Source organism: Aulonocara sp. 'chitande type north' Nkhata Bay, linkage group LG11 (genome assembly GCF_057382095.1).
Source record: "Aulonocara sp. 'chitande type north' Nkhata Bay isolate Kocher_YH1m ecotype deep benthic linkage group LG11, A_spYH_male_GT1.1, whole genome shotgun sequence".
In the NCBI taxonomy this organism is placed as follows: Eukaryota; Metazoa; Chordata; class Actinopteri; order Cichliformes; family Cichlidae; genus Aulonocara; species Aulonocara sp. 'chitande type north' Nkhata Bay.
In genome coordinates, this window is record NC_141354.1 from 8,681,261 (window position 1) to 8,708,967 (window position 27,707).

General features: G+C 41.1%; 1 protein-coding gene across 3 annotated transcripts in view; it reads right to left on the reverse strand.

Annotated features, from left to right (window-relative positions):
- Positions 1-27,707, reverse strand: part of vps13b (vacuolar protein sorting 13 homolog B) — a 301,321-nt gene that overhangs the window by 124,281 nt on the left and 149,333 nt on the right. For 2 of the 3 annotated variants that reach the window (XM_086310380.1, XM_086310379.1), the window contains 9 exons: positions 27,033-27,267; positions 24,431-24,648; positions 20,403-20,606; positions 15,354-15,525; positions 12,490-12,604; positions 8,469-8,610; positions 7,346-7,618; positions 6,891-7,047; positions 6,500-6,611 (listed from right to left, as the gene is read on the reverse strand). In XM_086310380.1, the coding sequence (XP_086166506.1) occupies positions 6,500-6,611; positions 6,891-7,047; positions 7,346-7,618; positions 8,469-8,610; positions 12,490-12,604; positions 15,354-15,525; positions 20,403-20,606; positions 24,431-24,648; positions 27,033-27,267 (1,628 nt within the window). Of the gene's footprint in view, positions 1-6,499; positions 6,612-6,890; positions 7,048-7,345; positions 7,619-8,468; positions 8,611-9,397; positions 9,465-12,489; positions 12,605-15,353; positions 15,526-20,402; positions 20,607-24,430; positions 24,649-27,032; positions 27,268-27,707 lie in introns of all 3 variants that reach the window. The other variant, XM_086310381.1, reaches the window with a different exon arrangement.

The following is a 27,707-nucleotide window of genomic DNA, read 5'->3' on the forward strand; positions in this document are numbered from 1 at the left end:
ATCAATGACATAGTCAATAGATCTGCGGGGACAGAAAGAGGTATATAGGTTAAAAATCCTGTACTTTAATAAGCATTTACATTACTTTTCTTTGCAATAATCTGTTCAATCGCCTATTGTTGGACAGAAAAAGGATTTCTGGTCGTCAGCTGTGACACTGTGGAGTAAACCCTTAAGTCAACGATCACCATCATAGTTTGATGCTTGAACACAGTGATCAGCTACTCTGAATCACAGATCAAGAATCAAACCCAGTGCGTCAAATCTAGTGTCCTCTGCTCTACGTTCAAAACATCAGCTCTGCAAACACAAAGCAAATCTTCCCATCTCATTTACAGTTTTACAGGCAAACAGAATTTTCTTCCTTTTCATCATATCAACTATGTGTATCTGATGTGTTTGTGATAGCATCTGAGAGTTAGAGAAATTCTTCCATGACCCCAGTTACAACAGCAAATACTGAGAAATAATTATCTAAAAGCAAAAAAGAAAATGGGGGGAAATAATCGAGAAAAAGCTGCAGCTTCAGTGGCTGAATCTAAACTTCCTGTTCACATTACAACATGTTGTCTGAGAACTGTTTCGGCGTGAGACCCTCATCCTACTCCCAAGTCTCATTTGTCGACTCTATGCAGGCTATCCTGTCAGATTCAAAGCATAAATTCTGAGGCGAACTTTAATAAAAGGGGGCGTATGATTTACTCTAGGTAGTGTCTGTCCCCATTTTTAAAACAATTTGATGCTGCATTAATTCTAAACGTCAAGGCAATGTGAAATATGTCCTCTGCATTTACCAGCACCAGGTGTTTCATTTGCCGGAATGACAAAAAAAATGTTTATTCTGGCTGACCCTCCAATCCCCGCTTATTTTATCTTTTTTTTTTCTTGAGAAGAGAGAAAGAGAGCGAATAGATGTATATCTGAAGTAAGAGTGCAGAAAAGAGATCAAAGAACAAAATGGAGCTACATGATTTAGCGTTAACCAAGAAAGTTTCATGTCTAACAATTTCAATTACACTGTCTCATTCCTCTGCCTTTAAGGCCCAAACAGAACACCAGTGCTGTTGTTTCACACCATCAGCCACTTCACATACGTTTGCCTGCAGGGTGGATCTGCTGTAAGAATCTTCTGTTGGTTGGCTGCAGTTCAGCATGCTCACACGGATCAGTGGCATTTCCCTTTTACGTCGATAACAGCCTAGACTGACCACTATTGATTACTGAAGTACACCATAATGATTGATCGTCCGCATTTAATGCATTATAACAGAATGCAGATAATCACGGAGTATCAAAAGGAATTGGTATAAAAACATGTATTTAAACCAGTCATAAAAGAAGCAGCAATGACATCAATATACACACATGAACTAACTAAAACATCAAAACAGCTACTTAGCCCAAAAAAAAGACCAGTGCAATTAAAGAGATTTAGTGAGTTGGTTTGGCTTTTGCCCACAGTTCAGTGTTAATAACATACTGAAATTTTTCAAAAAAAAAAATAGGAGTGAAGAGTGTATACTAGGAAAAGATGATCCAGTATATTTTTAAATCCTAAAACTAAAGATGAAAATAGATCAAAGAGAACTTTGATTCACATGGTCACGTCTGGCTGGGCAATCCCCAGACACCGTTTTTACATTCTAAAATCGTGCTCTGTGTAGAGATAAACTTTAACAGCAGGGACTAATTATACCTAAGCTTCCTTAAACAGCAACAGAATTTAGGTGCATAAAAGGTCGCCTCTTATGAAAGCACCTGATTGTTTAGGTAGGTCAATGGAGGTGTCTAAAAGAATCATGATAAAGAGTCCTCTTATTCTGGCGAGATATTACGATTACTGCCATCGTAGCTTCTGAACCGAGTTCATCATTAAACCTCCGCAGCAGCCAGGGAGTTTTTAAATGAACTTAGTGTATATAAGAGTAGGTCCTGGGTGTCACTGTGTGTGGCCTGAGAAGCTCCTCTCCGCTGCGGCAGCGAAGCAAAGCTGGAGCACTTTTCGCTGGTGTAAACAAACGGGGAAATGGGGCACTTGGCAGCCGACTAAAGTGAGTGATGAGGCAAGTGTGCGCTGAAGCATCTAATGAATCATTTACTGGGAATGTTGGGTTTTATGAGCAAAAGACAGATGAGGAGGAAGACAAGAAAGGAGACCAGCTGAGAGCATCGAAAAAGAATTACTTTTTTATGAAAAGAAAAGAAAGTTGGTGAGCTGCAGCTGTCATGGAGACACCTGAGAAGATCGGTCAATGTTTTAACCCAACGTGAGGACGAGATTAGAATACATAAAAATAATCCTTCTGCTAGCGCAGCACCAGCAGCATATGAACCTCGCTGAATTTACTGAGGTGGCTGCTGACGCTGTGACAGGTTTGCACCTTTGAACAGAGCTGTTGTACTGAAGGCCTATAAGCGGTCATATACTCATACGCTACATTTTTACACCTCCAAGGAGAAACAGAATCGCTACTTCTGCTTCTACAACTGAGTGAACAAATATCCAGAGCAGTGAGTGAAATCGCTCTTTATTATAGGACATACACAAAATATCTTGGAATTGTAAAACTTTTTTTTCCCCTCTTTGGCAACTTGTATTCCTTTATCACTTTATTCACACACTCCCATCCATGGAAAGGATGCTACTGTGGGAGATGGGTGCATATAATGTTCTGCCAGGGAATTTTATTAGTAACAGGCAACATCCTGGCTTCACTGGGCTGAGTTTATCTGTGGAGGGGAGATCCCCATCACAACCACTTATTAGGACATATATGTGGCTTTAACCAGGCAGCCATTCAACAGCAATAAGGAGCTGGGTTACTGACCACAAGTGACTGGGAGTGGGACCATTTTAACCAACACCGAAGCAACCGAGAGAAAACGGAAGACAGGAAGGAAATAACAAATACACATAGAAACACAAGGGAAAAGAGAGACATTCAGCAGAAGACGGTAGCATGAAGAAATGTCATGTTCTGGAAACTCCGTGTGGAAGAAAAAGAGACAGGAGTACATCATGTCCATTGATACAGCCACATCATGCTAACTAGATTCTGTATCACCGCTCACGCACAGCTTTCCCTGCCGTTACTGTAGAAACACGAGCGTCTGCACAGATCAAAACAAACAAACAAAAAAAAATGTGGCAGCTGGATGCTTCATAACTCTCCTTTGGAAAGAGCATGAGGTAAATGAATATGTGATGGAATCTAGAGCTGTGTCCTCGAGATGTGGGGGTGGTGGGAAATACGCAGGATATTTTAAGTCTCAAACACATGAGATGTGCAGACACACAAATGGAGAAGGCAAATTGCTTCGGTGCAAAATTTTAAAAGTTTCATTTAACAACAACAAGGAGCAAATATTAAGCGTTTTCCTGTCACTGATAAATGAGGAGAGCTTCTTTGTCTCTTTCTATATTCTCAAAGTAAAAAATGAGTCATAAAAACACAAATGAAAGCCATGTGTAGCCATAGTGAGACTTTAAAGATTAGCCCTCTTTCAGTCAGGGATGTCTGGTTGCCCTTTCAGATTTGCCAAATAATCTGACAATCATGTATGTTTTGTAATTTAAAATATGAATTTACTTCATTTGTTTTTTAATTTAATATTATGTTAAAAGACAAATTATCTTGGTATTTCAAAGCTGTTCCCCAGCATAGAAGAACCTTTCAATACTATGTTCCCTGAGTTCTAAAAAAACATCTCAGTGGAAAAAGGGGAGTGAAAGATAGAAAGAGAGAAAAATGGGAGCAGGGAGTGAAAGATATGAAATTTTACAGAGACACAAACCACAACAAAGTGAGGGTTGAAAGTGTGCTGGACATTCCCCGGGCTGGTGCTCGTACTTGGAAAAAGACGGCCTTTTCAAGACAGGAAAATGATTACAGCTGTGTAAATTGACAGCGGCCTTGTAGCTGAAGATGAAGAGGGCGAAAGACGGGAAGCCTGCAGCCCCGTCATAACTCCAGCTTGGTCTACAAACTGCTGGGGGTCGACTCCTTCGGGCGGGGGGGAAGAAAAACATCACACGATCAAATTAAATGGTGTTAATTGCCGCCAAATCAGCCTGGTGGTGGCTATCAACTTAGCTTAACAGCATTCCAGTCAAACACGTTTGTTTTTCCATCTCTGCGTAAATGCTAAATGCACACCGTGCTGTGAACGCGGAGAAGCTGAAAGGCACTGAAGTGTGTTGGAGCTTAAGTAAAACATCAAGATAAGCTCCATCAAGATGTTTACACAGTTTCACTATTTTAGCTCGCACTCTTCTCTCTTCTCACGTCTCGTCTCCTAGGGTGGCATTACAGTAAATCTTGGTTTTAGACATTGTGAGGCAATCATTTCAAGTACAGTAGACAATAACAGCATAGCTACTTAGATCAGTCATTCAATTGTGACAACAGATGTGATTAGTGGTAGACTTTAAACAGAATTGCAGCAAATGGCTACTGGGACTCACAGACATATTTCTTCCTATAGCCACAGTTTGTTAGAGATTGTAAACACACTTTGGTTTGCATGATTATAGACTCTCCCTATGACTTTCTCTATGCAACCTGGGGGAGCACACGCAGTAGGATTCGGCACAGATAAATCGCAATATTATGTCAACAAGTCTTTGATCTCAGGGTTATCAATCATGTGACTCATAAGTGTGATCATTCTAAATTGGAGGGCAGATGTGAACAGTGAAGGTGGTGAAGATAATGCCTGGTTAGGAATGGAAGAATGAAAACAGAGAGTGGCTCAATGTAATTCCTGGGTTTTGCTGAAGAGAGGGAAGTGGTGGCTCTTGGCTTCTGTCTGCAGAAGTTAGAAGACAACTGGATGTGGGTGTGTTTGCAGCATACAAACATACCATGCCTGCTGCTAGTGTTCGTCACATAGTATGCCTATATATTTGTGTACCCTGCACATCTGGGTGGGAAGTCATGCAGAAGGTGATCGCCTCTGTGACTGTATGTGCCCCCCCTTTGACAGCATGCAGTATGTCCACGTCTGTGTGTGTGTGTCCATGTCTGCCTGGGTTAGGGTGGAGCATCGTGCGATGGAATCTGGTGTCTGTGAGCAAATGTGGGCACTGCAGCCACAGAGCCACCAGTCCTCTAACTACTAGAGGTAAAACATTACTGGCCAGTATGGGCTGAAATTGCATGGCTGGTCTAAATGGTTTTTCGGGTGAAAAACAGAGAAAAACTCCAGATTATTTTCCATGCCCACAAAGACATCATTTATCATCTGACAAGATAACAACATAGCCAACATGTCAACAAAATAAATCTATGCAAAGTTGCCACGGAAACTGAGCAGATACATCCCATTAGCTGTACTAACTTGTACCAAAACAAACAGCAAACATTTCAGCACTGCACACTGTGTGAATCTCATTATGCTGGTGATCGATATCGTTCTTGCTCCATTAGCTCAAATACAAAAGTGAGACTGTGAGGGAGACAGTTTGGAAACTTTGGGTGAAATGTGCACAGTGTAGGACAGAGTGCAGGATTTTGTACATTTGTGCTTTGGTATCTTTAGGGCTAGGCCCTCTGAGACTCTGTGCTTTTTGCAATCAACCTACTTGTGACACGTACTCCAAGCGAAAGTGGCAATGAAGCCTAAAATGGCCTCTCTTCTCCTTTTTTTAACCGCCTAACTTTTTCCTCATTTCAAATCAACTCACATCGCACTCGCAGCTGCACAAAGCATTAGGCACCACTTTTATCTCCCTCATTACATGTGTTTGCCAGCTCCATATCTGCCCATTCGCACAACTGCTCTCCCTCTCTCTTTCACACACATACGTGCTGCAGGGCTGTGGTTTTCAGGCAGCTATGACACAATCCAGATTCTTTTAGCTGCCTATAGCAGGGAAATGTGCTTTGTGCGGAGCTCTTTCCCTACCAAGTCCAGATTTTCCCTGCGTTGCAGCTTTGATCCACATGGCACGAGGGGCTTGTGTCAACAGTCTTGTGTTTCAGCTGGAGGCACGGCAGACCGCCAAGATGTCATTGAATTAATTTCAGGGACAGCTTTACCACTTAGAGGTGCTGTTACCCACCACATCCTCAATCCCCCCCCCCTCCCTCCCCCCCCCCCCTCCAAGGTAGCCAGCATCCTGAGAGACAGGTGAGCACCCATATATATGTACATGGCTACCAAGCATGTAGTTCCAGGAGGTTTAATGCTGAAGTCGTATGTGTGCTTTAAAAGTATTACATGTTAATGTAATCTAAATTATTAAATTTAATGACAGGAAGGAAGTGGGAAATATTTGCCTAATAAAAGAAGGGGAGAAGAAATTCAAGTGACAAGAAACTGACTGAATTATAAAAAGAAAGAGAATCAGATACAAACATCCTCATAGCTGCTGTTTTAGAGTGATTGTGTAGCACTTAACTAACAAAATAATAAAAAATGAAATAAATAAATATTTCAAAAAAGATAAATGGATCATAAATTATAAAGGAGACTTGGTGGCAAGAGATTGGCTTACTGGTAGATGTCTTTTCGCAGCACAGTGCGGGTCAGCGGGTTATCAGCCTGAGGAGCCATACTGAGGGAGCCTAGCTTCAACACCAAGGTGTCTTCCTTCTTCATGTGGGAATCTACCAGGACACATACAAATACACAGAACACAAAATTAACCACTTACAAAGGAGAAGAAATGGTTTGATGCAGAAAAATATATATTGCTGATTTATAAAAACAAATGAAATCAAAGCATATGATAATTGATACTGGCAGAATTCATTAGTGTTATTATTTTTACAGTAATAAAGGTTTTAATCAGACCTCATTATATATACTGTACTATTCTGTCTCATGTATCTTTGCATTCCGTTGTGGAGGCTCTATAATGTCTTTAAACAAAGTAATTCTCTAACCTGACCCAAGCTGTTTGTCTTGTGTCCCAGGGCAGAAGACCCTGATCACACTTGTGTTGATGTAGATGAGAGGAAGACATCGAGAGGTCAACGTGTGGCTTCTCATTGGCTGACCTGCTGATTTCCCACGCTCTCTGTAGCGTCTTGGTACCTTCGCCTGAAAATTTATGAAGCCAAAAGTACAGGTGATGTATTCAGAAGATCAAGGTTAGCTGGCCTCTTAAACTGCATCAAATTATTTGAATTGGCTTATTTTTTTCCAATATATTTCATCTATTAATGTTAAAACTGATTAAAAATCATCAGGATTTCAATTCCTGTGCCCAATACTTTTTATAACTATATTACAAAAGGCTACTTAAATGAAAAGACATTTGTTATGCTGTTTATTTCCCATATGGGCCCAGCGTTAACAAACTTCACAGTTATTAGAACTGACAGACATTTTTTGCTACCTGGAACACTCCTGCTACAGTGGCCAGTAAGGGACAGGACAGAACCACATCAAACGGCTGGGCTGTCAGCAGGATTTCTCTCAGGTACAGCGGCGAGCTGTCTGCCAGAGGATCAGTGGTCACCTGCTGATTGGCAATGGTAGCACTGCTGCGGGCTGGCCGCTCAGGCCGAGTGGTGAGTTTATGACGGACATTTTTGGTGATAGCTTGCGTGTAGGTGATTGACAGAAAGCCGTGCTGCTGGTGAGAGCCCTCCAGGACTTTAGCTGCCGTCTGGCCAGCGGTAAGACAGGACAAATCACACATGAGCGATATCACACAGGAGTCACACGCAAATAAAATTCATTGTTTATTGTTTTGACTAATTTTGTAGGTAAAGGTTAAACCAGAATAAAAATAAATGAATAACTTCTTGAGCTATTTTTCTCAGATCGCATTTTAATTTGAAATATTTTTTACCAAAAAAATTCAAGAGAATCACGTTGGAATCAATGATCTATTTAGTTTAGAGGATTAGATTTACACTTTCCCTTTCAATTTCTGAAAAACCTGACATCACTTTTTCAGATATAGCTCAAAAAGCATGCAAAGCTTCCATTTTATTACTTATTTGAAAAACAATTATGGGGTGAAAACAATTAAATACAGAGTACCTCTGAAAAAAGAAGTTTCATTCTAAATGTTTAATGATTAAAAGACAAGCTGATTGATTATAGGCATCAAGGTAAAGTGCTACAACATCCAGTAACAGTGGATTAAATAGCTGCTGACAAAAGGATTCATTAACTGATCATTTTCTAAGTTCTACACCCTTTTAGGAGACTTCCTATTAAACCTAAATAAATACAAAGAGACCCAAATAGTGATGTTCAGACTATCTACCTGATCTATTCCTCAGAGACAAAGTGCTGTATGTGACTTTTTGTAGTTATTTTAATTACTTAAACTGTTTTTTTATCTGTTGTTGTTCATAGAACGTCAGTTTTGTACTGTGCTGGTTTAAAAGCATATTTAAAATTGATTTACATCAGAAGCCTTCGATTCTGAAACACCTCTGAGGAACATACAGAACTCTATTAAGCCACTGTTGATGGAGGAAAAAAAAGAAGAGCGGGATTCTTACAGGAGAGAAAAAGCCAGAGAAGTGGCTGAAAGACTCTTGCTTGCTGACGGGTCGAACCAACACAGTGCGTCTGTTCAGCTTGTCAGTGCAAGAAAGGACCACTCCTCCACAGCCGCCCGAGCTCCGAACACCCTCCTCCATACTGGAGGGAAGGAGAGAAAGGAGATGCAGAAAAGAACAGAGGAGAAGTCGTCACACAGAGAGGGCAGAAAAGATGAGGAAAAAAAGCTATAACTAGAAGAAGATAATTAAATATAGAATAAACTGATTAAACCCACAGGAAGCTGCTCCAGCTTGAACCAACTGAAGTATTACATTGTCATGGTCTTATACTATCCAGCAATAAAGATGTTGAAGCAACTGTTTAAGTTGTGTTTTGAATGAAAAGTACACAAGGTACCCAAAGCACTTTAAAAAAACGAAGATTCAAAAGTTTTCTTTGCTTTAACGTTTAATAATTTCAGTTTCTATTCATTATCATCTGACTAAACTGCATAATTATGGTCAAATCTGTGCTAACTGACACATTTTCATTTGCTTGCCAGTATAAGACCATCACCAGAATGAAATTTGTCAACAAGAAAAGGGAATGCCCATGTTTTAGTCTCCTCCAGCAGACACAGAGAAGAAAGGCTCTCAATATTTTTCATTGGTTTGATTATTCAGCTAGTCAGAATCACTGGAGAGACAGGTGAGTGTTACACCATGAGCAAAATTTAATTCTGTGATTATATTTCCACCTGTTTTGATGTTATTAATGTGTTCATCATAGCCAAACACAATATTTTGTCATTTATCTTCCTTTAGTTTCCTGTCTCTCCAGCACGAGAAGAGATAAGTGACCTTGATTAGGAGCAATAAGATGGCGAGGCGCAGTATAAAGAGACCTAAGGCTGCCATAGCTGTTCTGAGATAGGCAGAGGCCTCACCACAGATGTCTCCTTGCACTGCAGAATGAGTCCTTCATAGGTGCCACAGTGCCAGACCTGCCCTGGCCTGGAGAGAGACACAAGGCCCATCTTAAAACAGTACCTGCGATTACTCGTGTTGCTGTGCCAGGGCCTGAAAATGTCTCATCAATGGCAAAATACAAAAGTGAACCACAGGCCGATGCTAACATTTTTATCAACCTTTGAGATACTAGAGTTACACACCCCTATAAATTTTATATACTAAGAATATTTGATCTTTTCATTTATTACTATAGCCATACATAAGAAGCAGAAACCACAAATAACATGAACGCAGACATAACAACACAACAATTACCATTCTCAATTTGCAGTACCACAAAAAAAAAAAAACAAACACAAAAAACTACCCCAAATCTGGAGAATGTGAAACACACACAAACAGTATCAAATGGTGCACAATACATTATGGCAAAATGCTTCGCACAGTGGAAATGGTTCAATACCATCAGCATCTTTCCTTTTAGTAACCCTCTCACTCACCTTGCCCACCTCTCACTTCATTACACCCCATTAGTATACTGAGAGTTCAGCGAGAGAGGAATGGTCCCAGCGGTGAGTGTGTTTCTGTGTGTTCCCTGCATTGTTACATAGTGTGCATGTTCTTTCTTTGCACACTTGTGCGAATATATCTTTGTAATCTGCTCTCTCACTTGTGAGAGTAACTAATCGACACACGGACCCCCCACAGCTCCTCGTCTCTCTTTTCTCCCTCTAAGCTTCCATCCAGTCATCCTTCGCTGCCTCCTATTTGTAGAACAGCTGGAAGACATCAGCTCCAATTTGCGTGAGATGCTCAACAGAGTGAATAAGGGTGCACTGTATCTCGGGAGCATCTCTGTGCAACAGTTAAATGTACGTCTTTCCGACAACATGGCAAATAGCCTTACAGAGTCTACCACTCTGCCGCCTTTTTGCCTTCATCTCACTTCAGTTTCCCTCCTCAGCTTTATAATAAGTGAGCCCAGTACCGATGAGGTGCAACACCCACCTAATTTGTCCTCCCTACAGACTACTTCTGTCATTTTCTTTCCCTCCTGCTCACTTTTTCTGTCTAACTCCAATTTTGATACAATCACGAATTCAGTTATATATTTACCTCCCATATTTACTTGCCCTATCTAACTTTCCATTCATTTTCCAGCAGTGAGATAGCTAAGGCCAGATGAGGCATTTTCTCTGTCAAGCTTGATCTAATCTAACCCACTGCACACAAATAACCTGGGTTGGGTGATGAAATACCAAACAATTATCTGTTCAGAATGATTAATATGGACTCCACTGGATGTGGGCTCTCTTGTATTTGTGGATGACGGGGATTAGATTGGGCCCGCAGCCCAGAGGTCCTCCACTGTGTCCTAAACAGCCATGACTGTAACCTGGCTTGGATAATGAAGTGCTTCTGCCTGCCAGAACATTGTTCAGTGAAAGTGTGTTGGGACCATGTTGTTTAATTCACATTAAACTGAAATAACCTAGAAATGAGAAAATTGACTTATTATCTACTTAGGAAGGCATAGAGGTCTAGTAAAAAGATTAGGCTTGGCGCTGCCTCAGAAGCAATTAGACACACACCTGTGGAGAGCAGAACCGCACGATATAATGACCCAAAGCACCTTCACTCTCTAAAAATGTCTAACCGCTGACTTGGTCCTGGCTTAAACTGTTACTCAATACTGTACAGAACACATGTGGCCTGACGGAATATAAATTAACCAGCTACAGCAAAACAGGGAGGTCTGTGAGACGCCTGTTAGACAGTCAGGTTCACAGCCAAGGCAATCAACTCAGTCCCTCTTTGACCTGTAGTGACATGCCCAAGATCCAGATAAGATGATTTTAAAATCTGGCAAATCAGCATCGATAGCTATTATCATATCGATGGTGAGACCGTTGATTGCTAATGATGGGGTCCAGTACAGGCTCAGGGCCCATGAAGATCAATCTCTCTTTTGCTGTCTGGCTCGATCAGAGCATAAGACACTTACAGGGGTGTATCTACACCGACACTTATGAACACACACTGCAAAATACACACAAAAATAGTCTGCCCGCTGGATGCAACATGCAGCAGATCGCTGTTTCATTATCTCCTCAGACAGAGACGGGGGGAATTGCCTCCTGCTAAGCGGTCTCTTCCCAACAGAACAAGACTTCAGGCACGTACAAAACATGCCTTTGGAACTGCTGAGTTTATCGCCGAGGTATGAGATCGTAGCACGGAGAGAGAAAACTAAGGATTTAGACACTGAAAATAACGTCCCTCTTCAATTAATGGGAGACACATGTATGTGGGGCATGGGAAAAAATCTGTACTTTCATTTCAAGCTGCTCTATGCTACAGTATTTTCTTTCATCATTTCAGAACCCAGAGCTAAATTAGCCCATTGTGACTGTAACTTGACATGGGGAGAGTTTACCATAAAGATGCAGTGGAACGTCGCCCAGTGGTTTTCCTCCCCTAACAACGTGTTAATGTTTCTGTGAATCAATTCAGACACCGCAGACAGAAAGAAAATGACTGACGGACTGACTGAACTACCGCTCTGTGAGTCAGAGTTGGGCCGGCCCAGAATCCATTCCGCGCGTCTATCTAGTCAGTCGGTCCATCTGTCTGTTAGTCTGTGGTCAACACCACAACAGCTGTCTGGAAAGACAAGGACGTTGAGGCGATAATCCAGAAAATTATATGAGCAGAAGTGGGAACAGACCAAAGTGGCAGTACTGGTGGTAAAAGTGTGTGTGGGATTGCAAAAGCACAAGCGTAAGGGGGCTGCATGGTGTCCTGGTGGATAAATGTGGGATCCCAGGTTTTACTGCAGTTGAGTCTACATAAATTACTTACAACATTTACTACAAAAGCTTGCAGGCTAAAAATTTGTGGGGGGGAAAAACCTATACAGACCTATCCAGGGAAAAATCAACAAAGCTCCTTAGTAAGATGTCAACAACAGAACAGAACATCAGATATCCTTGCTGTAAGGTGCCGGGGGTTCAGGCTTTTCCTTTAATTTGCTCTGTCTCTTTACATGCAGTAGATCCCTTCGTACCTGCATATGTAGTGGTCGATGTTGAAGCTGCCAACTTTACATTTGATCTTTGTATAGACATCTTGGACATCCACAGAGGCACTCAGGTCTTCTAGTTCACTGATGACGCAGATCTCTGGCAGAAAGACAAAAACAAAAGAGAATATAATATAATAATAAAGACATACATTTACCAAGAAGCTCAAATTTGTATCAACTCTTAGTTTGCAATATTCTGTGGCCAGCCTAGCACTTCACAAACAGGCATTACAGCTGAACTTGGACTGCATGAGAGGAAGTTTAATCTGTGCGAGTGAATTTCATTAGCCTATCCAGGTCTTGCCTTTGGCCATAATCCTGCTGTGGTCAGTTCCTGCACAGTGGATGCTCAGTGTGTTTTTGAAGCTAGACCAGTGTTGCTGATCAAGACTGAAGCCACACAGATATACACACACACACACACACACACACCCAGAAAAATGTGCAAACGCATGCAGCATTTGTATTGGTATGCCTGGCTGTGTTTCAGTACTCTGTTTGTATTTCAGAAGGCAAAGCATCTTCTCAGTTTAACACGATATCCAACTGGCCCCAGAACCCTCAATCTGTCTTAATGAGGAAAGAGAGGGTGAATGTGTATTTACACAATATTGAAAAGCCTGTGGACTCTTCTGTGTGTATTCCTAAGGTTGCATGTGTGTACCTCTGAGCACCTTGTGTGCAAACAAAATTCACCCACTGCAGGCAAAGTGAGTAAGGTTCATAGAAGGACTGATTAACTTTGTACTGAACCGAGCTTGTGAGCTTAACTGTTGAGTCGCTCTCATTGTTTCCACTGAGAAAGTCCCACAATCACAGACTAGCTTGGGAAATTGGACATTGTACATCTGAAACTATGGTTGCTGTTGTACTGTTGCCTTGTGGTAATTCTGAGAAATGTAGATGTTCCTAATAGCTTATTAATATTGAAACACAAGGCTTGTCAGCTTTATTGTGGATACCGCGTGGAAAAAAAGCCTCTCCCAAGTTGTTTGATACTCAAAAAGTCATAGTCTCCAACACAGTGCTGATATTGATATATGAGTTTTCTAAACCCACCCTGTGAGAGTACTGGAAACCCTTAGTCCCTTCATCTTAGAATGGCTCATCTTGAAAGGCAGAAAGTGTACCACTGATTTGTGCCTTCAGCAAAAGCCTCTAAACACTCACGCTTCAATTTCTACCTCTAAACTTCCAGCACATAAAAGCATAACATTATACCGGAAAACCAATACGTCTGGAACGGCTATTTTTCCATTTCTCTGGAAAGACAAGAATGTGATTTCCTTTGCAGCTGAAAAACATTACATCATAACAGTTTTTCGCAGTCTTATATGTGGTTTATCTCCAAGAATGCATTTGTGATAACAAGCGTCTAAAAAAAAAAAAAAAACTGCATGTGCACAGTTGTTGCTTTCAATTAAATACTTAATGTGCTGCACACAGAAAATCCACGGGTAAGATCATTTTGCAACTCAGATGGCACATATTAAGCCAAAATCCAAAGTAATGCCTATTTAGGATGTCTTTAAATCAAACCATCTCTGTGAGGTCCTCAAAAACATTCCATTTCCACTATTAAAGACCTTAAGCTGGGTGATCTGGTTGGCAGATGCTAAATATTACAGCCACCAATTAAAGGTGAATCTAGCCTTTCATCGCCCCAGTAAATTTAAAGGGACAAAGAGGCAGTTCGCTTGGGATTCATCACCCATTTATTTATTTATCTTTCCCCTCCACCCCCCTCCTCTCCAGCTGCCTTTCCCTTCTTAGAGCTTAACATATGACTGAGAAAGCAGGCGGGCACCGATCCTTTTAAGTGTTAATATATAAAACCTTTGAATACTGTTTTGCTCTCATACACAGCAAAATGAAACTTTTATTTTTCTTTTCGCCTGTCCCGTTTGGTTCTTTTGCCATCAAACTGAAGCATTTTCATGAAAAACCTTCCCCCTCTTTTACACTTGTTTTATTGTATAATTTCGATAACATTTTAAGGAGCTTGGAAAGAAAAGCATCTGGACTCAGGGTAGTCCAGATGCTTAATCACCCTGCCTAATCACACAAGCCAAGGTGTAAAAACGGGTGTGGGTCACAATCAGCCAAGGTTTCGGGTGACCTAGCCCCACCCTATCATGTGACTTTCTGAGGTCAAATGGCCCACGATGTGAGTGGGCATTAAGGCATCTGAAAAGGGATCGCAAAACTGGATTATAGATGGCAGACAGTTGGTGTTGTAAACCACCGCCTCTGTTCAAAGATGGTCGTCTACAGTGGACATAGATGGCTTCTTTCACTCCCCTTTCAAACCATCTGTCCAAAATGTGAACATTGGCATCCTCAAAAGAGGATGTCCTTTGTCCTTTAGATGTAGATGAACAGCCGAGTCTTGTCGAGGTGAGTCATCTGTTGTGCGTTTATGAAATGGCTGTTTGATCTCTCCAGTGTAGAGGTCTGAGCATTCCTCGCTACACTGTACAGCATACACTACGTTGTTAATTTGGTATTTGGGATGAACTGAAGAAGCTTCTCGGCTGAGAGGTGAAACGTCTTCAAGAAAATTAAAGAAGTCAAGACGCTTTTCTTTCTTCTTTCAAAGCTCCTTAGACTACGATGAGCTGGATGATTGAGAACCTTCACAGACATTTTTAATAACAGTTACTAAACATGTTTTTGTGTAGTCGGATGTGGTGCTGTTAATGCTAATGCTCCCCTGCTTCTTTTTCAGCTATTTAACACACACAGACAGACATCTAACACATATCATGTGTTTAGAGCAGAAAGTCATTAACTTAACACCTAAAGTTTGCAACATTCAGCAGAGAATTGATGTTAAGGTCAGTTACCTGTCTTTTTGGCAGTGGGATCAGGAGCAAACAGTTTAACTGTGACCTTGGGCAACATCCACTGCATCCAAAGGCTGACCTTCCCACTGGTTCCACCAATGCTGCTAGTTTTCTGCTCCAGTGTCACCGTGTCTGCAAACGGACCGTCATCTCCTGCAGTCACCGAGTCGCCCTAGAGAGCCAAAGCAGAACTGTTTTGTTGGACAGAATAAAATGGTAACCAGCCAGCAAGCTTGAGGACCATAATGTAATTCACACATTAATATTGAATTCTGATGTTTGTCCAATAAATCTAGTACAGATAAGGAGAGAAATTCCTGTCACTTAAAATGTCAATTAGCCAATTACAAAGCACATTTCAGCCAATATACTACATAATTTGCTAAAAGATATAACAACTAAACACAACCAAATAAGAAGAAGAAAAAACTCAAAGAGCATTTGACTTAAAATTCCTGTTTGTTTCCCATCATCATCGAGGACTGTCTGCTTGAGTGCATGTGTTTGTCCATGTGTTTGGTGAATGTGTATGTTTGAAAGTGTTGTCGCTGTGCATGTAGCCATAACAAAGCAACCACCAAATATTGAGCCTTTTAGTGCATAGATGACATCAGTGTCTGGTGAGCAGAACCCCACGCAGAACAGAGAAACGTGTGTATGTCGGGAGGTGGGTGGGGGGGTGCATTGTGCAAAGCTGTCACCGGTGTTAACCCCAAAGTAAGCCACCAGCACCCACATGGCCTCCTTTCACTCAAGTGCGCCAGGACACACACGTCTTGCATCCTGGGAGAGAATGGGAAGTGAAGACCGGAGGTGGGGGCGGGAATGGTGTGGGGGGGGGGGGGGGGGGGGGGGAGTGAAGCTGAAAAGCAAGCAGGATGCGGTGGAGCAGGATGCCTTCTGTGAGCTCTCAACTCCTTACTGGGGATTTGGCAATTCAACGAAGATGACAGCACTGGGGACATTTTTATTTCTCAGTCTCTTCCTGGTAAATATGTTTTCCAAACGTGTACAGTATCTGTGCGGCTCGCTTGGAAAGTGAAAAGCCTACAAACAAACAATATTGCAATTAGGAGTTTCATTTTTTCCGCAGCTTCTCCCATCGCAGTGTGGTAATGACAGATTGTGTCATGGTTATCAACCGTGGCTCTGTTTGGTGAGGAGGTTATCAACCATCTCAATTAGAAACCCCACAGCTGCTATGCTGATTACAGTGTTGTAAAGAGGATCCAGATGAGGAAACTATGTCCTCTTTCCACAGCTGGGGGGAGGGATGAGGGCGCGAAACTAATTTGCAAATTTAATTTAATCACACAGTTAAGGCTGGTTGACAGCAGAGCATGATAAGAACGGATGACAATAATATAAATAAATTAAGGATTATGTCGATTCAAAAATAGATGCAACGTCACAGTGTATGGGGACCACTAGGAACTGATGAGAAGCATGTGCTTCACACACTAGTTCACACTGTAAGAAAAGGAAAGCAACAAAACACAGGCGTGAACTAATCTAAGAAGATGAGGATTTAATTCCTACCTTTGATAAAATAGCTATACATACACTTATGTAACTAAAAAAAAACAATCAAACCCACTGAAAATCGGGAACTTAAATACCATTATTATTGCATAAATGCCACAGTGCTAACTACACTAAATCTCTTTGTGTTTAATTTACTTAAATAATGACTCTAAAAGTATCATTAAGTGTCTTCATCAAACTAATCTGTCAAGCACATATGTGAATGTGTGTCCGTCTTTCTGAGTGTGTAATATCGCTGATTGGCAGTGAGTAATATGAGACTAGCAGTAATGGTGTTCAGTCAGTCTCAATGAGAGATATTCTGGTGTCAACTGCCATTTGGGGACTAATTATTGTTGAGATGAAGTCAAAATATGGCTCTCTGTGTGTGTGTGTGTGTGTGTGTGTGTGTGTGTGTGTGTGTGTGTGTGGTTGGGATTGTTTAGTTTACAGTTCTAACCATTTGGTAGGATTAGTCTCTGTAACATCATGTGTGGAAACAGGAGCCAGTTGCTGGCGCTGTGGGAACCAACCACCATGTACTGCAGCGTGGTTGTGTGCGAGCATTGGACACTCGACTGCTTAAAGCTTCCAGGCCAGAACTACTGCTGTCATCTTTAGAAAGCTTCTCCTCGTGTAAACCACAACAGTCACAAGTAACAAGTAATTATGAGCATTTTAATGTCATTCTTTTCTGCCATGTCAAATTCCATGAAAAAAGTACTGTCTATATATTATAAAACATTTAGTACATGTACTGTCATTTTTAAACAAGGGGGAAATAAGTTAGACTTTAACTATACAACACATATTAAAAACATCTTTATTTTTAAGGGTGAAAAAGGGGAATTCAAAAATAAAAATGATATATCTTTTTTTTTTTAAACTGACAAACAAAAAAAGCCAGGGTAAAAGTTATTTTTAGTGTCTTATCAAAGTGAGGTCTTGGTGTGGTTTTGGTGAAGGTGGGCTCTGCTACGTCCCTGAACTGCCAGATCAGGGCCCCAAACAATCACACACTTTCTAGAAGTATTTTCCCACACCTCCGCAAGCCAAGTTGTAAAGTATACAGTTTAATTCCTGGGCCTCTGTGCTATAAACGGGCTGAGGATCCGGGTTTATTTTCTCTGCAGAGTTTGTCTTTGCTCATCAGAGAGACCCAAACATTGGAAGACAACAGCAGGCTGGGAAGTGTCAAAGGAAGAAGGAAAAGGATGATTTTGAAAAAAAAAAAGAATTAAAAAGAGAATGGCTCAGGCACAGGTGGAAGGATAATTTGAAGGAGAGGAAAAGGAAACTTTCAGACTGAAAATAGCACAGAAAGAAATAAGAGTGCTGCTTGATACCACTTTAGATAGAGAAGCAGTGAAGAATAAGAAGAGGGAGAGCAGAATGCTTGGGGGTACATGGAGGAAAGACAGAATAGGGTGACAAGTAATTACAGACATGGAGAAAGCAAAAGAAGAGAACCTGGATCGTTGACTGCTAATGGTAGACATGTCTGCTTTCTCTTTGCCTCGTGGTGCTCGAATAATGCTTAAAACACAGTGGCAGTGTTTCCAGAAATCATTAATTGGTTAAACTTTTAAACCTTGTTGTGACCAGTTTCATGCAGGAACTATTTACTTTCTAACAAACAACTCCAGCAAAACTTAGCAGAAGTTACCCCCTTGGAAACGTTAACACTGTCGCTTTAATGCAGTGAGTCATTATTAGAGAATCATCGCTCCTAATAGTGCAGGTAAACTACTGGTGGTCAGGCGAGCCACACAAGTTGGCGACAAAAGTTGTAAAAAAAATCTCAACAGATTAAAATCATCATCAGAGGAAAGAGAGCTAAAAGGTACGATGAACAGAAAAGTGTGGCGAAACAATAAAACGGCTGAAAGGGGAATGCCTGTTTATTAAATACTATGCTGTGTAAATTAATAAATACTAGTAGAACACTTGTTTACAAAATACAGAAGTATGAATAGATTGCTTTATATTTTTACACAAATGGGGAAGAAAATATCTGGGAGGACAGTAGGGCAGAGGTTTTTGTGGGTGTAATGTGAATGTAGCTAGAGAAAGAAAGGGTGGGGTGTTGGGGGGAGACTGCCGCCACTACTGCTGAGACTTATCAAAACAGCTCCTACATTCTTGCTCAATCACTCGGCCTCCCAGAGGACTAAACACTTCTACCAGTGTTTGTACTTAGGTAAACAGTGACAAGTGGGCTGTCAGGGGCCACCGTGGCCTTGCTATAGAGGCACTATACCAGGTTCTTCCCAGTTCTACTGAACTGCTGCCACTTCTCCAAGTTCCACAAATGACGCAAGAACACCCACATGTCGATAGCAAGGAAACAAATGTAGGCACAGATGCACACTGACATATGAAACACTTTTTTTCATAAGCATGTACACGCTATTGCCTCTTAGGCCAGTATGGTGGTTGTATTGCGATCCCTGGGGCCCCACAGTGGTGACAGGCAGCTGCTGGTCGAACACTATTATAGCCTAGACTAGTTTCCACTATGCCAACACTGACCCGCACTCACTATCATTTTTATAAATGCTATATTTATGCTTCACAAAAACACACATAGACATATTATCCAGTGTCCTGGTGGCCCCAAGGCCATGGATCCCCAGCACTGATTGCTGCTGCAAGAGTATTACACAGCAGGAAAAACTCCTGCCACATTAACTAAAGCTGGGATAACTGCCACAACCATCTAGAGACAAAAGGGAAAAAAATTATATTTGAGGCTACTCCCTAAGAAAATATGACTTTAATAGCCTTCGTTATTGCACATGCATATGCACTGCTACATTTCAAACTTATGTCTGGGTTTGATTTTTAATCTGAGTAAAAAAATGTAACAACAGGTAACTATTTTCCCCCAGTTAAGAGGCAAGTTTATCCTCAATCAAGGCTGAGCTTAAACGAATCAAACAGCACTCTCTGCCTAGCCTGGAGTATAAAACCTCACTGAGTAAGAAAAAATCATGTAAGAAACACAAGCAGTGATTTATACTTTTCCACCTCTAAAATTTTTCCAGAAACAAAACATTTTTTGTCACGTGTGTTAAGACTGACTCAGCTACTCATAACAATAAAATAACAATATTTGCACTTAAAATTGTAAATCAGCACCAGAATTATGTATACAACAATGGCTTAAATGGCATTTGTTACTGCATGACTCACAGCAGCTAGCTGAGAAAAGATGGGTGCTGGCAGGCTGTCATTAGGTCGCATATTAAAAAAGTAACACAACATTAAAGCTGGAACACTGATTCTGACAAAGGCAAAGTTCATAAGTGACTAAGCCAGTGCTATGTATGGACAGACATTCAACTGAATGAATGAGTGAATGAAATAATGGACCATTTCATGTGTTTTTTCCCCCCGATTATGAAAAGAGGTTTGTCTGGATGAAAAAAAAACCAAAAACAGTGTAGATGAGCAGATGATTCCCATAACTCATATAAACTCTGAATTGACATAATAAAAAGTGTAACTGTGAGAAACTCCAACCTCAGTGGGGGAGCCAAAGTCTGCAGAAGGACTGCAGGTGCTGGTGTCAGGCAGGGCGGTGCCAGCGCTGCTGCGTACAGGGGAGGATGGAGCGGCACCGGCAGGCGGATCTGGGATGTTGGACGTCTGACGCAAAATGCCATGCCTCTGGAGACGAGCCCACGTTGAGCTCCAGCTGAGGAAGAGCTCATACAACAACTGAACCTGGAGGATGAACCAAGCAGAGATAAACAGAGAACGTTAGTTTTGTATTTTGTAATTATGGTTGAAAACAATTATAAAGACAGTCTACCAGCGAAACAATTTTTGGTTTCTCTGTTTGGGGGGAAAAAACACTCATTTTGAATGGGAAGTGAGGACTGTTTATCACTATGTTGCATCATCCGCTTGTTTAACAGCACTTGTTTGGAAACTGAGAACATATTAAACACGTATCATTCAGTTTTCCCAATTAGCTTCTATACTCTGAAAAGTATTCTGTGCCAACTGAGTGCCTCAAAAGATAACCCTAACACACCACAAGAAGTCAAAACCAAATTCAAATGTATATTTTTTTTTGCCAAGGTCTGACTCAAACAGCTGCACTGGGGAGTTCTCATGTAGTTCTGACTTCTGAGGCCATTACCATGATTTGGCTTGGCAGCTTTGTTGTTATGTGACACTAAACCTAGTAAAAGCTGAGAGAGAAGGAAAGGGAGAAAGAGGAAATATTAGCCAGAAATGGACTTCTATCATTCTCATTCTTTCACTCTCTGACTTAACATACTTCTGTACTTGTCACTCAGAGAGGCCTCGTTTCTCAAAAATGATGTAAAACCTATGCGTTGGTGTTTCTGTTCGATGGGTCACACTTTGCGAGGCGCAGCATGCTTACACACGTGCTTCACTGTGCAATTTGTTATCCATAACAACAAAACTTCCAAAGAAACACCCTCAGAGGAAAGTTAAATTCTGTCATCAATTTCCTGCTAAAAACTCACCACGATTAGGAAAAACTGAAGGCTCTGCGTCAAGTGTTCTCAGCTATTTATCATGTGTTCGCATTGAAAAGAGCCTTAGCTTTAAACAACAACAAAGCCAAAAAAAAAAAAAAAAAGAGTGGAAAACATGAGACGAAAGCAGGGGAATGTGATGTGATGCTTTCGGTTATTCATGCATTCACTTGGTGCTTTTTAGGAGGAAAGAAGGGAGAAAAGCAACACGCTTTCACAGTGAGCTAATTTCTGGATTTCAAATGCTTCGCTTCTGCAGCCAGCTAAGCCCGCAGCCCCCACCACTGAGGGTCCCTTAAACTTAAAGGTGCACAGGCACATGAGCACACATACGAAATAGACTCTGAGCACATTTTTACTCTCAGAGTCTCGCTCGCACACATGCTCTCCTGTTAGCGCACACATTGCAGGGAGGTCTTCCACAAATAATCATAAATCAAATTAGAAGCACCACAATACATTACAGCTGCACCATTTCAAACATGTCCAGGAAGAGCTGCTACGCCGATTCAGCCGCTGTCCAGGGACAGGGCCAACAGCTGTTTGCCATACCCAACCAAACTGCACTGCCGGCAGGGGAGGTACGGCACCGTGCTCCCTTCTCTGAGAGTTGGGGCCTGGAACTCCAATCAAGCACAACAAGGCCTACTGCACTCAGTAGCAGATGTGGAAGAAAAGACTGAAGACTGCTGAGCAAAGGGGGAAAAAAAAGGGAAAATGTGTGCACAGTGAGATCAACACGAAAATGAATGACAGGGTTGTTACGTGACCTCTGTATTAGCATCTGGGATAAAGACTTGTCCTTAATTTTACGATGAAACCTAAGCAGAGCTTGAACTCCTTTCCATCCACCCTTTCATCATTGATCTTCATTCTTCATCTCCTACCTTCCCTCTGTTATTTACCCTGTCCTATGTCAATTTGCTGCTGCTGATACTTCTGCTTAGCAGGGTTAGACAGTTTAGCTCAGCTACTGCTATTAGGGTAGGTTGGGCCATGAAAAACATGCACACACACACACGCTTACATGAGCTTATAATACAGATGCAACATTTCATGAGTTGGGGAACATTTGGAGGCCTGGATTCTCCAAAGGCCTGTCATCTGCAGATCAGGAGGCCTGTTAGGGTGCAGTACTACAAACTGGAGACTGAACAGAGGCTTCCAACAGTCATTCATAAAAACACACAGATGGAGAGGGACAGGACAGCATGCAGATGGCGAGTGTTTGTATCCTTTTATCTAGGAGCAGTTTATAGAGAAACTTCACAAAAATGACATATTGTTGAGTATGTGTGGTAACTCTTGTGTACACGGGAACAGGTGTGTGTATGTGTGCATATCTGTTCATTGAAATGCTGTACAGTTATGTGCCAAAGGTTAAAGCAAACAGTTGCTGTGTGTACGCTCGTTCCAAGGTGGTCCTGATAATGTTAAAGCACAACTAGTAACCCCAACTTTCAGACAGCCAGTCAGTCAGTTTGTTGAAGTAATATGGAGACGTTTAACTCCTCCTGTCCAGACTAAAAGGCATACAAGTGTCATATGGACTGCATTGGTTTCTCATTGCTCACACTTTTGCGGACGTGGTTGAATCTATATACCTGCACAATCCAAAATTCATTAGGAAATTTGCATCTTCACGTGTACTGTCACAGTCACAGATAAAAATACAAAATACGACTACGATACTAGTTGCTACCTGTGAAAACGCACCACGGTGTTTGCTTGAAGGCTCGACTGTTTCACCACACTGTCTAAAAATACTTTTGTTAGTGCTATGAAGTAATCCATCATGTAATGGAAATGGAAAATCTGACTTAATGTGACAAACATGCAGCCGAGTAGCCGTGGGGAAATTTAAGGGGCCAAATTTGTTGCTTCTATTTGTTTACTTTAAATGTATTAATATCTCAAAATCAGCGCTGTGATAATTTATGTTTTGAAACGGCAGATGTAATTTTACCCCCAAAATCCAACAATCATTGTACTTATTGTACAGTAACTGTGCAGCATTCTGACAACTCCATATATATTCCCCCAGATGGCAACGCTAATTAGAAAGACGATCAAGTAGTGTGAGGTCTCTTTTGTTCTAGCGAGGGTGGGGTTGCTCTGGCAGCAGTTCTTAAAAAGCTGCAGTGAGACTTGAAACTGCATTAGCTTATTACCCCCCTCAAGTCAGAAATTTTGCACAGAAGAGGGAGGTGAGCAGATGGGACAACAGAGCAAAGGAATTACGATTTTTTTTTTATTATAATGGCATCCAAAAACTAATAATGACTCATCATATAATCACAATAAGCCTCCCCGGCTTTGCCAGACACCAGCAGCATACTTGACGGGGAGACCAGAGAAGCAAGAAAAGAAACTTTCCCTCAGTAAAGTTCTTCTCATCTCTGGGAAACTTTTCACCGCAAGCAGATTAAGGCCTTTAATTCGTTTCTGGTACCAATTCCCCTCAATATCACCATGGCTCATCACTGTGGTCGAAGACATTTAACAGTGTGACCGCTCTAAAGGTTGACCCAATTAAGTGTTTACAGAGGAACTTAATTCAATACAGCTAATTCAATTGTGAAAAAACAAAACATGTGTAATGGTACATGTAGATGTGATTCTACGAGAGAAATGAAAAACAACACAGGGACCTAACTGGGAGACAAACATGTTCCGTTTGCAGTACGTCCGTATTCATCACAGTCTCACTAAAACATAATAACATGCTGTAAAACAATGATGGTGAGTACTGCAATCCCTTACTCTTCTTGACTGAGACCTCAAAATGTTTTACCAAAACAAACAAGGCAACACTCTCATGTTTACACTTCCATTTTCATGAAAATTATACGAGTTCAGAAGATGAGGCAGTTTGTTTACTGGACTCAATCTATATCAGAAAATCATGCGGAGGCAGGATCTTCTTGCCAGGGTTCGTGCGTTCATATTTCAGGAAAGTTTACAAGGGGATGATTTGTATAAATATACATGTAATTCTAATGACTACTTTGTGACTGCAAAGACTGTCTGACTGACCTGAGGGTTGGAGCACTTGACGTGGACGGGCTGTAGATCAACATGGAGGCACACTACAAAGGAGTGCCTTGCTTCAGCAGAGCTCTGCAGCTTATGGGATGTGACAGCTAGTGTGGAAGTGCAGCCCATCGGCTCCAACAGGCTCAGGCTTTGCTGCTGCCCCAACAATGTGTATATGCTGAACTGACTCAGGCTGATCGTCCATGGGAAGGCATCACCTGGAGTTAGACATAAAGAAAAAGCAAACGATATATGAAAACAAGTACGTATATTGCAAATGGCAAAGAGATGCAAGGATGACAGACATTATGTGACGTGAGGGCAAAGAGATAAACACTCACTATGGTCTCAGGAAAAATATGTGATTCTGTGTTATCCCATTTAACCTAGGTGTTTCTGATTTGTACATATTGTTCTCCATAAGACACGAATAGACCATCTTTCTACAAATCTGCCATATTGTTTATGCCATATGAAAGGCAACAGTTTTATCCAATATACACGTGTCACACCATAGCACAGAATTCGGCATATTTTGGTCTCTAGAGGTAAGAAGGATTGTGCTGTGTTCCCTTTTTGAGAGAATCTGTCACTTAGATTTATTCGCTGAATATAAATTTGCTAATGTTTCTTCAGTCTAACCACGTCTATTTTCAATATTTGTATAGTTTAAAACTAGTATGAATCATAAGCTATGAGCTAAGGTCTAGCTTGGACTTCTTACAGGAAGAAGCAGCTACTTTTTGCTGTTCCCTGGTCACGAGGGCTCACCACAGCGGGTAGCTCCGTATGTTTCATTTGGCAGAGTGATTTTTTGCTGTACGCTCTTCCTGACACAACCCTAAAAATGATTTATGGCTCCAGCTGGAATTGAACCAGCAACTTTGCCAAATAAATGTGTAAACCACTTCACCACGAGGTCATCACCTGGTATATCGTGCCACTTAAACTTTGCATGTGGAATGCTGTGGATTGGTAACAGCATAAATATATATAACAAAAATGAGAAGCTTGTATTATTTTATTATTTGCAGTTTACGCCACGGTATAACGAATGATGTTTCCAAATTCTCAGTCAGAATTTGAATCCAGAACCCCTAAACTTGGATTTCACACTCAGAAAGTCGGAGCACCCACACCCATCCCGAGTTAACAATCCAAGATGGTGGCAGTAAAAGTAAAAAGAGGTAAAACTGTAAACTGTATTTGTGACTCAACTAAATAAGCAGAGCACTGACCGGGCTTTATCTTTGAATGCAGCACTGTTTTTAAGGACCCATAATCAAGTATTATATTGTATAGCTAGTGATGTATGAATCGCTCTACCTTGCAAAGAACCAAAACAAATCCTGTTTTTCCTCGCTTTTCTTGGAACAAGCTTACTCAGGAGTGATGTCATTCCCAAGTTCTGAAGTACCTGGAACGTGGGGGCCTTCTTCTCATTTTTCTTCCTTTTTGTTAAAATCCAGCGAGGGCAGCTTTGCCAGATCTTGACAGAGTCTGATTCTAAGATACCTTTAGGAACCCAATTATTTAAATTGTCCACCATATATGGGATCCACAAAATAGACAGTGGTGTGGCTTGAGTAAAAACATTTTTCCAGCACATGAAAAAAAACTTGGACATTACATAACCTTTTACTATTGTGAAATGGAAAACCTGAGAAAAGGAATACTGAATAGTTATTTCATCTATAATTGATTACGCCACATCCATTAACCAGATACACAAACACAGCGTAAATTGAGGCCTAATATTAAATCTGTGAGTCTGAAACAGCATGCAGCACTGGGAGTGCTTGAACCAATGAACTTGCTGACCCTGGAAGTACCATCTTACAGGGATGAGGAACAGGTTCATTATCACAGGGCCACAAAGAGCACTTTTACCAATACGCCCTTGGCAGGCTGCTTTGATCCCGAGCATTGAATATGAGGGATGAAGACCATTTCAAAGAGTAGGAATGAATTACTAAAAGCATGGGTTGTTAATTTTCACTGCAACATTGACAAGGCAGCTGATGTCACTGTTTTTGCTGTCGTTTTTCTTTCTCCTCTGTTTTTTTACAACTGCATGCCCAATGCTGATGTCATTAAAAAGTTTGGAGAAAAGAAGTGTGCCCCCCTTTTTTCTCCTCCTGAAGAGAAAACATTGCTCAACCATCTAAGTGTTGCTTGTGTCAACTCCACCAGGTGTGCACACCACATGTGCACGATCTATCTCTCAAAGTCGCGCTACTTAAGTTTGTTTGTCTTTTGTCATGGTAAATGAGTAGCAGTGGGTCAAAGGTTTGCTCAGTGTTGAAAAGACTCTAATGATGATGAATTGACATTATATATGCTATTACTATTGTGAAATCATACATTTTAATTATTAATAAAAATTAAATGAGTTATTAAGTCATATTTTCTTTCTCACTAAGTGGGATTAAATTCCCAAGATTTCCAATTTTAGCTTATGCATCTATCACCACCAGTGTTTCTAATTTCAGCTTTGAAATCACTCTTTTTGACATCACTGTGTATCTGGGTGTATGTCCCAGAGTATTTCAATAATTCTAATGAAAGTTTAGATTTCATTAGATGTGGTATGAAAACCTACCTTCTTCCAAGATGGGCTTTGAGACCACAAAGGGGAGCTCCTGTAGTGGTTCCATGTACTTATGCCCAGCACTGAGGATACTAATCTGAGGCAGGCAAACTACCAGAGTCCCAGGCATGTTGGTCTGGTTGTGGTACCAGCTACGCACAGTGCCGGGAATGTCGCCACAGATGATAGTGCTCGGAGAAGGGAGGCTGTCATTGGGGAGGAATACACAGCAGGGCTGCAGCTCCAACTTGAAAAAAGGCAGAAAAAAGAGGGGAACATTAATCATGTTAGCCAATTCAGCCTCACCCATCAGTAAACAAGCACCTGTCTTATGCCATCCAAGTGCACAAAAGTTCAGTTTTTTTGCCAGTATTACAGAACTTGGACTGTGATGGAAAGAATAGAAGAAGAAAAAATTGTGCAACATTCCGGGTGTTGCTGGAAAAGCCTGAACATGGTGAACAATACTTTCCTTGGTTTAAAAAAGAAAAAAACCCTACATTTGGTCACACACACTAAACCGTCTTACAAAATGCACATTACATACATTACATTACATATTTCTGAGCATCCATTTAAAACCACTGTGATTTTCTGAAACAGAAAAACAAAAAACTTTGAGGTTTCGTCAGTTAAATACTAAAGTCTTTTTAAAAAGCACTAGAGATCAGTCCCAGCTGTACAATG